Raw genomic sequence first — 11056 nt, 5'->3', positions numbered from 1 at the left:
TTTATAAAGTATCAAAAAAACCATCTCAAATGAAGCCTTAAAAAATTATAGTAATTTCAATCACCAAAGCAAATAAATTAAAAAAGTACCCACTTATTCATAATTTTACAAATGGAATACAAAATTAAAATGCTAAATTAACCCATTATTATATAAACAAATTTGTGTGATCATCAATAATTTAAATTGATGTCTGACACCTTGCCTTCTTCATAAAAACCTTTTATTAGTCAAGAACACCTGTCACAAGGAATGCTAATACCTGCTACTCCAGTTTCCTCAGACTGGATCTCCATGGCTTCTAGCAAAGATAATGGCTTGAAATATGAAGGATGGCTGATGAGAAGAGGCGCTTCACACAGAAAGGGAGACAGAAAGGGAGAGATTATTCTGTGCGGACACCGGACGAGAAGAACCGTCCGGCTTTGTCTCTGTGAACAGTAAAAGCGCAGTTCACTGCTCACATAAACAAACCGGACGGTTCTCCCCGTATGATGTCCGCACAGAATAATTCATCATAGGAAGGAGGGGCTAGTGAGGCATGTTTTTATCAAGCAAATGTATTTTGATACGAAGGTCAAAATTATGAAAGGTTTGGATTCAATACAGATTAGTAAAGTTTAGATTTGAATTAGTAATAAAGAAATACGACTTAGGGTTCGTTTGGGACAGTTTTCTTATTATTTTTAAAACAGTTTTTTAGTACAAAAATTTTTTGTTCAACAATTTTTATACAACAAAATTGTCTTAGAAAACAGTAAAAAAATTATCCCAAACAAAACCTTAATCATATATTTAACGGTCTAATTCATTAAAGACATATAAGCATGTTTGGAAATACAACATTGAACTAACCACAACACTGAGTTATCTACTTCAAAATTTATGTGTCTGGGCAGCATTTGGATATACATGAATAATGCTACCTCCTAATATAAATCATTGGGCTTCAGGCTAAACCAAGAGTAATAGCAGAAATTTATAAGTAAAATTGTAAAGGTGAAATATTTTGCTCAGTTCTAAGAATTACTAATCAAATAGGTTCTCTGGATATTCACAGGGTTCAATCCACCAGCTGCAGCCACACTATATTAGTTGATTACAGTGAGACTTCGTTTGAGACGACTTTCTTGTTGCTTCTTAAAGCAGCTTTTTAGTATAAAAATTTTAATTTAAGTACTAAAAAGCTGCTTTAAGAAGCAACAAAAAAATCGTCCCACACGAAGCCTAAAGCTACAACAATTTAAGCATTCAACATAAAAAATATATCAAAAGAATGAAAGGTTGAACACATCCACATAGAAATAAAGGTCCAGCAGGCAAAAATATCAAAATTGACTTGAGCTTTGTTTGGGGCAGCTTTTTTATTACTTCTTGAAGCAACTTTTTAATATAAAAATTTAAAATTTTGTACTAGAAAGTTGGTTCAAAAAGCAATAAAAAAGCTGTCTCAAACAAAAGCTTAATTTTATTACAATACTTTATAGCAAAATTTTATCAAACCACGCAGCCTAAATAAAATACATGAACTAAGGAAACCCAGGCAATGCAGAATAAAAAGACCATCACTAGCGAGAATCTTCCAATATGATGGTTTTGGGTTTATAAAATCCTGATGATTGACCGAACAAAATACCTATTTGTGTTATGAAGCATATGTGCAGAATTCAATCATAAGCACCTGCTGGAATAAAAATTGACTAAAAATTACTTATATATAATGATACATTGTGTATGATTGCAGAATAACTGAAAATAAAACTACTATTCTTTCACAATTATAGCACCTCTGGTTCAGCTTTAAACATATTGCAAATAATTTACAAAATAAATTATCTTAATATTAAATGAGTTTTAGAAATGATCTAGAAGCTTTTGAAACTCTACCAAGTATCATTCCTTTGTTTTATATCAAAATTGAAAGAGAATAAAAAAAGACATTAAGGCTTCGTTTGGGGAAGCTGTCTTACTCTTCTTAAAGTAGCTTTCTAGCAGCTTTAAGAAACAGTAAGAAAGCCATCCCAAACGAAGTCTAAAGATATGGAAATATGTTTAGCACAGTGGTGAGAAAGATCCATAAAAAGGGGATTTCCAGTGTGCAGCAGTTCAACTTCAAGTTTGCTAGTCTTCAAGGCTTTGATGGATTGAAAGAAGGTGAAGGGAATGAAGTAAATTCAAAAAAATTGAAGGTTGATTGTGAATCTGCAGCCATTGATTTTAGTTTTTCACTCTTTTTTTCATTTCCTTTCACTCAATTTTCCATCATATAAACACAGCCTAAAAATATAAAGGATTGGAACTTTAATAGGTTGAAAAATATGATGAGAAAATCACCTTCCAGTCAATCCCAGCTATCTCTGGTCCTCCTAATTGCCTTCTTCTGTGAAAGAGCCCTCTTGTTTTGCATCCTCTTCTGCTCTTCTATGGCAGCCCTAATATCACAAACATGATAAAACTATTTTTGATTGCTAGTCAAAATAAAATAATAAAAATAATAATAATAATAAATAAATAAATAAATTTTTATTCCTAGTCAGTTTCTAAAATAAATTTTCCAATACTTGAATGCACATAAATAACAAGTTTTTGCTTATCTAAGTGGATATTACACATGTAAATTCAATATGTTCAGGATCATAAGCAACTGCTAAGGAACATCTTCAAACAAACTCCATATCACTGTATGTTGTCCGCCAACTGCTTCATTCGAACTCCAAATCGCACATCAAATTCCGGTAGGTGAACAGTGCAACGCCAATATTGGCATCAGACTATTCACCTACATAAAAAAAATTCGTTGTTGGATTTGTCGAAGAAGCATGCGTAAGAGGAGAAAAGCGCACCAAAGATGATTACCTTCGCAGGAAGCACACGAAAGAACAATAAATGGCATTCAATTGGAGAAGAATGACTGCATTTTGGAATGGAAAATGAATTTTTTGGTTGGAGATGCCCTAACAGCGACTGTCAAAATACTATGACCAACAAAAATCCTTTTCTCTTTATTATGGAAGATAAATACTGTGTGACATACAGTTTTTGGATCCGTTTCTTTTGCTCTTCTGATGGTGGTGGTGGGACATAAGATGCAGAATCAATAATTTCCTGTTGAACAAACACATTAAGCATGAACAACTTGAACTACCAATCGTATAGAACAGCTGTAATAGTTACATAAATAGAACTAGGAAGAAGATGAATACGATGAAGACCAAAATCACAGCACAACCTGCAGTTTTGTCAGAGCATCTTCGATATTGCCCCTGGATGAATAACATTGGGGAAAAAATCAAATTGACAACTCGTTTCAATCATGAATAAAGTTAAAAAGAAATGAAACAGAAGTATTTTGAAGTTCACTTTTGTGTTCTGGTTTTTGTTGAAGAAATAACAAGATCCCCATCCTTGTTAATACGATTCTTTTCCTGTGATTTTTTTAAAGGAAATTGTCCGTCAGTCAACCCAGAATGTGGAGATGAAGACACTGCTTCTAACTTGTATCAAAAACTAAACCAAAGCCACAGAATACAAGTTTGGTCAATTAACCGTTTGAAGTATTCTCTCCCTGACTCTTTCACTTAACCAATGAGCTTTCTGGACATTGAAACGCATGTCAACCTTAGTATTCACTGCAAAGAGGAAATAGAAAGCTAGTAAAGAGACTAAAAGGCATTTGCTGAGAACTTAAAATTTGCAAGCTCCATCAGTCACGTAAAAGAAAATAAATCATCATTGCCAGCGCCATCTAAAGCAGTAGCAATCATTTCATTCCAACGATTTAGACATCAAAGAATGTAAAGTTTTGATCCAAGTCCTTTCTTCAAAGGCCATTAACATTTCTATCTTCTGCCTTCATGGATTTTCTTACCTCAAGAATGAAACCATCTGAAAACTATTTCATTTACAATTTAAATAGAAATTATCCTCACACTTTCTTTAATAGTCATTCCTCGCTTTATCCTACCTATTTACCGTACACCCATCGAAAATTACCATGGGAAAGGCAAGTAAAGAAAAAAATCCAAACTAATGGAACTAATTCAAGTTCTACTTATCAAACTAAGAACAATTCTACACGAATTGCCACAAAAAGCTTCGATGTGTAACCACTGCCAATTAGAACGGAATGCTGGTTGCAAAAAATTTAATTTGATTCAATTGCAATCAATTTGATAGGAAATACTTGATTTCAAGTATTTCCTAATCACTTTTGCAACAAATCTCAAGAACAACTGCTGTCCACAGCAGTTAAACAGCCCAAAACTGAGGAAAAACAAAGAAAAACTGCAGGAAACACGGATAAAAGACTTGTATTTTACTAATAGATGCAAGGAAAATAGCAAAGATACAAGGATCCTCTATTCGAGAGGAGGATCGCACTCTCCCGATCTCTAGAATACGATATAGAGCCCAAATCAACAAGAAGAACAAGAGAAACTTCAAGATAATAACACATAACCCTAATCCTCCCCTTTACTCTCTACTTAATGCATACAATTCAAAATTGATACAAAAGGACTTAATTACCCTCACTTCCCCTCCTTTTGGCTCCAAGAACAATTTGAATTTCAATGGACCCCACCTATTTTCCTCCCTGCCGCTTCCGCCTCCTGTTCCGCTCGTTTCCGCCTTCGGTAAACGAGAGCCGGCCCGCTGGACCGGTCTAACACAATACCAACTAGAACGGTACATTAAAGGTTGCAAAAAATTTAATTTGACTCAATTGCAATCATGTTATCATCATAAGTACATCAACTAACAAATAAATCACTTGGAAGAAGGACACAGTGGAAAATTTTAGAAAGAAAATCATATGGAAAATGTACAGGAGCGAGAAGAGCGATGCTTTACAGAAATATGACGTTACAGGAAATCAACATCTTATTAGCAGTGAACAAGGGCCACCATTAGAAGTGACAATCAACTTTTTCAAATTCAATGATTCTGGTTCAGTTTTGATGGCCTCAAAATAAATTTCTGTTGAAACCAATTAGAAATTAGTTAATATTTTCAGTTACGGTTGGCAGTAAATGTTCAAACAAAACTCAAGAATTTCAATAAAAACTCATACTTTTACTGTAATTTTACTGATACTCTCAAGCAGTCATCAAAACTCTACTAGAATTCTATTGATGAGGTCCTAACAAATTTCATGCATTGTAACTTGTAACCCAATTAGATAATCCTCTTTGCTCAATTCCTATATATATTTAAAAAATATTTAGCAGCAAGAAAGTAACTGACCCCAAAAGTGAAACAATAGTGATTAGAATAAAAAAAGAAACCAAAATCAAGTTTTAAAAGCTTGCTGGCAACAACATTCCATTACAACAAAATCATTAGATGATTCTGAAACCTTTATTAACATTCTGACCACCAGGTCCGCCACTTCTCGCAAAATTAACAGTGACGTGATCTGCAGAATCATAGAAATGAAAATGTTAGAAAAACATGAAGTGTTACCTAGCGCTCTCACAAGTATGGTCCTGTGAACATATCGTGAAAGCGTTCATTCACAACAGAATGCCGTTTCTCTATGTCATAATACTCAACAAATTGACAAAGCAATCTAAAAACAAAATAGCAGTTATTTGGAATCATGAAAAATTAAATCTTTTAAGAGTCCTGGAGAATGGAATATCTGAAACTGATTTGAGATGTGAATATGCAGCCGGAATGAATTTTGGTTCCCCCTAATGCACAAATTGAGCCACTCAGCAATTTTTTGAACAAGTGGCATTGTTAACATTGCTGGTGCTTGCTTTGCACCTTCATTTTATTTAGTTTTGCTCTTGAATTCACCATGCCAAATATATATAAATAACTCAAACATAAATAACTCCTTCCTTTTTACTCTTCCTCTGGAATTATCTTTGATCCCCAAAGTCATATTTCTAAAAAGTACCAACCCTTAATTCAAGTTATGATGTGTTTAGCTAACTAGATTTGTCTTCCCATGAGTAGCTCACTATCTTAGCTTCAATTAATAAGTCCAACATATTAAAAGTTAAAACAAGTAAGAGTATTGTGTTTAGACCACGTTAGACAATTAAAAAATATATAATGATGTAAAGAAATCAAGTAGCTAGCTCTCTCCTGTAAGTTCATGCTTATGAGTTAAAAAAGGATTTGACCATTCATGAGTCAAGCCCAACTTTGGCGCTTTTAATTCACACGGTCACACCACCTAATAAGTGGAATAAAAGCAAAAGATTTGTTAAGGATCCAATGGTTTGTGGTCCTAAGGATCTAACGAGCTTCTATCATGGTCGAGTAAAGCTTAAGAACAATGGTTCTCATACAGGAATCATGTGGTTGAACAAGCACATAGTGCATGATTCTCAATGATGATAAAAAATTCTATATGATGAGAGTGATGGTCCATGTGTAGAACTCTCACATGAGGGTAGATTGTGAAAACATGCGAGAATATTAAATTTTATCTATATTAAATAATTTAAAATTATATTAGTGTAGGAATACCAAATGAATGATCCTCCCGTAGAGTTAAACTTTTAAGTTGAAAACTAATTTGACAGTTAGAGACTTAGAGTAATATAGGCTAGCTTCGGTTGCCTTTGATTCACACTCTCAAAGCAAACATTTGACGGGGATCTAATGTTTCATGCCTTTTGTGGCTCTCATAGTTAAACGAGCTTCTAGCATAGTCAGCCAAGATTCAAAAGTAGATGACTCTCATACAAGTGTTAAGCAATGGAGCTTATTTCACTCAATAAATTTTCAAATATTGAATTTGAAAATCTTTAGAAAAGTTATGTATACAATTTGGATAGATCTAAAATAAATTTGTTGGGATCAAATCTAAATTCAAAGTCTATTACCAAGATTTGTGATTAAATTTGAGCAACTTTCAAGTTTAAATTCAATCAAAGTCTATTCCAAAATTGCATATAATTAAGCCATCAATATCTCAATAAATTGTTTGAACCAACTACCAAGATGCTTATAAAAGGATATCAAAGTAATGGCCGAAGGATAAGGTAGGCACTTCCTAATGTAGCTAACAACAATGTTTGAGGTTATCAGTTATTTCTCGACAACAACGAGGTGGTCACAAAGGAAGCTGGCAAAGGATATTTCATTCAGTTGAGCTTGGCTGATGAAAAATCAGTTAGCGATAGCTAAATGAACACAGAAAATGATTAGCAATGGAACTTAGTGAAGAGAGTTGGTCGATAGTGAACAACTGTTTGAGATAGCCAACTAAGTTTTGCTATGAGAACAAAAAATTTCCGAGGGAATCTATGATGGCGATGGTGCTTAAGTCGATGGATAGTTGAGTAAGCTTGTATATAATAGGGAGGTATGATAGCTGGGCAATCCCTAAAATGGCTAGGCGCAAGTAGTAAGGCACTTGTAAGGGTGTGTGAATCAAAGGAAGACAAAAGTAAGGCCGTACATGCCAATGGTCAAATCACTTCAAACAAAAGTTTAGGATCAATCATTCAATATTTCTATACAAACATATTTTAAACCATCCGATGTGAGACTAAACTCAATACTCCTATGGGTCTTAATAGCATGCACCACGTAGTTGAATAAACTTTTGGTGCGCAATTCTTAGATACACATAAAAGTTCCCATTTATGAGGGAATGATTGTTGATTCTAACATAAGGGAGATTGTGATGCAAGATTGTTGGGTGTAGCCATACATCAAACAGTTGAAAAATACGCCAACGTAAAATAATAAATGAGTACTCTCACATAGAATTAAGATTTTTAATTTAAAGTAGGCAACTATGCATGAACACTAATTTATCAAAACCAATTATGATCTACATTTGATTCGTATTATCTAAGAAGCATATCAAATTAAAAAACTAAGTTGGAATCAAATTTTCATACGATTTGCTACTCTCAAAAGCATGGTAAGCTTCTAAAATGATCAAGCAAGGTTCGAGATAATAGAATATAACTCCCATGCAAGCAACACGTGATTAAGTCCTCTTAGTGCATGATTCTCAAAGATTTGGAAAAGCTTTCATTGTAGGACTGACACACAAAACTCTAGCATGACACAGAGATTGTGAAGGCAAGCAAGAGTGTTTGATTTACTCACACATAGGACAGTTGAAAAATAAATTGATGTAGAAATACTAAGGGGTTGGTCATTTATAATAGGATCAAGATTTTTGGTTTAAAAAGGTTCAACATTGGTCCCTCTTCTTACATTGTTTTCAGTACTTTGAAAGTGAGTGCAAGTACAAGATCTACCTACCATTCACAGCCATAAAAGCTGGACTAACTATTTGTAGCTCCTTCACAGTCAAAAATCTCATGCTGTGCATATTCTTTACAACTGAGATAGAAGCCGTTTCCATCCATAGAATTTTATCTTATTCATCCCCTCCATTTAGGACTAATTATCAGTTATCACCCTTGATACATCATCAAAAAATTATCTTGATCATGTACGAATCTTGAGGCAAAATCAAATTGGGAGCTTCAAAAATTAAAATTGAGACTATCTGAACTCTGATTTCTGCAAACTTACAGTCGAACTGAGCATCTCGGAAACACGAACCCAACAACACCAAAATCGACCCAATCCGAGCCCAAATGAGCTAAATCAAAGACTCGAAGCACTTTTGGAAGGATCAAACCACAATTTGGGTTACAAATGGTCTCCAATCGTGACATGCTTATAGTCGAATCGAGCGGCTCGACGAGACGAATCCAACAAGCCCAAGATCATCAAATTCTGATATCATTAAGACAGTCAAAGGTCCATTGAATGGTGCATGATCGTATGAATCAAGATCGACCGTCCATCTGAATCACTCCCAATTTACCCTTGATCTTTCATTTATTTACAAGTTATGCCACTCGATAATTCTATAAATAGAACCTCATTTCCTCTTGAAAGAGTGAGGAAGTCAAGAGAGAAGAAAGAAGAGAAGGAAGAAAGCTCCAGCCGCCTAGCTCCTCTTCGACCACCGTCGGAGTTCTGCCGCACCTCCGTCGGAGTTCTGTCGCACCATCGCCGAACCACCAAGGGAAGTCGCAGTTCTGTCGAATCACCACCAGACTATCAAAGGATGTCGAAGTGACACTTGAAGCCGGAGCGCCCTCTGATGCTGAAGTGCCACTGTTGGACCACCGCCTGACACCAAAGTGCTGTCGAACCACCACCTGAAGTTGGAGTGACACTGGACTTTTGCAAAATTTTCAGTTGACATTTGTAATCTGATCGTTTTAAAGGACGAGTCAGACCATTATATTTTGCTCAAATTCTAGTTGAATCATTTTCAACTAGGCTAGGCCCCGTGATTTTTTCCCTTTCCCGTGTTTTTTTATGTAAAAAATATTGTGTTCTCTGTGCGTGAGCCGGATAGTCATGCAACGGTAAGACTTAGAATTATTACTCTATCGCCGCGTATATTCTAGACCGCAACAACCCTTTTTCAGTATAGATATCCGAAACCATTTATTAGACCCATGGAGATGCTAGATCAAAAATATCATAGGCGTCAACAAGAGGCATAAACATAGTATCCACTAGTCCGATTACAGGTTAGAATTAAGATCAGAAAAAAAACTTGAATGCAAGAAAAGAAGACATGATTGAGTCTATTGCTCAACTGACCTAGGGTTACCTTTGGTGCAGTCTCGGAGCCGGCGTAGCTAGCCCGCTCCTCGGCTTCCTGCAAAACCTGCTGCATCATCGAGAGGCGGGCAGACACCTTATGCCCTCCCTCGCCTGACTCCGAAGCAACGCAGCGGATTCGGCTGTGCGAAATATCGGCTGGCAACGGAGGCAATCTAAGGTTTATACGGCTGATTCTCGGTATCGGGGAGGCGAGGAAGAAACCTCGCAGGAGAAAGCTGCTTCTTATGCATGCCATGTCCGCGAGATTTTGTGGTGCGAGCGCAGAGTTGGAGATAGAAAAAAAGCGAGGGAGTTCTGTCGCGAGAAGATCGATTAACTGAGACGTTCGAAGAGGTTGGCTGAGTGATTCGATCCACTCATATGGATTGCATAGCGGTCCAGCGAAGCGCTTGAGACCTTTGATTTTCGCCTCGCTCGCTGCATAGAAAATGTGCCTCTAAATATTGCAAACATATATATATGTGTATATTTTTTAAAATTTAAATTTATTTATCATAGTTTAATTACTAATAATTATTACAATTATATAAATTGACTTAATTTATCATTTTTCTTTTAGTTTATTATGTTAATTTAGGTAATATATATTTCTTATGTATTCTTTTAATTCATTCATTATATCCTCTTCGGGGTGTTAATATTTGACATGACCCAAAAATCTGACCATAATCCAACCAGAAAATTTTTGGTTCTGGTCAATCTGAACCAAAACCATGTCAGGTTCGGCCGTTCGGGTTAAGGATTTTGACCCATTTGTAAAACCGTGTCGGATTAGAGTTGATTCGGAAACCCGAAATCCACCTAGTTTGACCCATTTTTAATTAATTTAGAAGAATTTTAAAAGACCATTATGGAATAAGTAAATGCTATTTCCAAAAAATAATAAGTAAAATATTGCTCAAATTGAATTAATCTTGTTTTATTTTAAATTCATTAAAGTAAATATTACCTTAATTCAATTAAGGTTTAAATAAATCAAATTAAATAAAAAAAATTAGTAAAACATACCCAAAATGAGTCGGGTTCGAGTTAACCCGGATCCGAAGCGAGTCGGGTTCGGGTCCAAAAAACCGATCCGTTTGCAAAAAATTGGTCGGGTTCTGTTCGGGTCGAACAGTGTCGGATCTGTTCCGGGTTGAAGCTGACCCGTGACTCGATTTTGACAGTCAACTCTTGGGTGTTCCAATGCATCTTTTGGTCAATTTTCACAAGATGCATTTGAATACCCCCATAATCAAATTTGGAAGAATTGTCAATTTATTATTTTTAGAATATATCATATATTCTATAAATCATCAATATAAACAACATAAACAAAATCTAAAGAAGAACCTGAAAATCTTTATCATTATCACTACTCACGATCATGACCCTTCCCTTAACCTGAAATCATTAAAATCCACGTAATAACCTCAAAAGCCCA

General features: G+C 35.2%; 1 protein-coding gene across 4 annotated transcripts; it reads right to left on the bottom strand.

Moving 5' to 3' along the window:
• Nucleotides 1–1250: 1250 nt before the first annotated feature.
• Nucleotides 1251–11016, bottom strand: LOC110097091. Of its 4 annotated transcripts, none has more exons than XM_020823325.2 (10): nt 10966–11016; nt 9610–10063; nt 5357–5416; nt 3547–3629; nt 3361–3425; nt 3230–3263; nt 3035–3105; nt 2857–2911; nt 2335–2432; nt 1251–1684 (listed from the first exon to the last, which is right to left on the bottom strand). In XM_020823325.2, exons 1-9 carry the CDS (start codon nt 10999–11001, stop codon nt 2367–2369), a joined length of 924 nt encoding a protein of 307 aa, XP_020678984.2. In that variant the 5' UTR covers nt 11002–11016; the 3' UTR covers nt 1251–1684; nt 2335–2366. The 4 variants fall into 4 exon arrangements, with proteins under 4 accessions (XP_020678984.2, XP_020678983.2, XP_020678986.2 ...); XM_020823324.2 differs by having other exon boundaries at nt 1251–1681; XM_020823327.2 differs by lacking the exon at nt 2857–2911.
• Nucleotides 11017–11056: the final 40 nt, after the last annotated feature.

This window comes from Dendrobium catenatum, unplaced genomic scaffold, assembly GCF_001605985.2.
Source record: "Dendrobium catenatum unplaced genomic scaffold, ASM160598v2 original_scaffold_244749, whole genome shotgun sequence".
NCBI classification, from domain to species: domain Eukaryota; kingdom Viridiplantae; phylum Streptophyta; class Magnoliopsida; order Asparagales; family Orchidaceae; genus Dendrobium; species Dendrobium catenatum.
Note: the sequence above shows the minus strand (reverse complement) of the source record. Positions and strands in the feature narration are given on the sequence as shown.

What these genes read in the sequence shown, in the direction of transcription:
- LOC110097091 (XM_020823325.2), bottom strand. Translation starts at nt 11,001, where the DNA reads ATGATCGTGAGTAGTGATAATGATAAAGATTTTCAG. An exon ending in TGCACCAAAGGTAACCCTAG is followed by an intron (nt 5,417 to 9,609) that starts GTCAGTTGAGCA and finishes ATGATTCTGCAG; the next exon opens with ATCACGTCACTGTTAATTTT. An exon ending in TTCGTGTGCTTCCTGCGAAG is followed by an intron (nt 2,433 to 2,856) that starts GTAATCATCTTT and finishes TTGTGATATTAG; the next exon opens with GGCTGCCATAGAAGAGCAGA.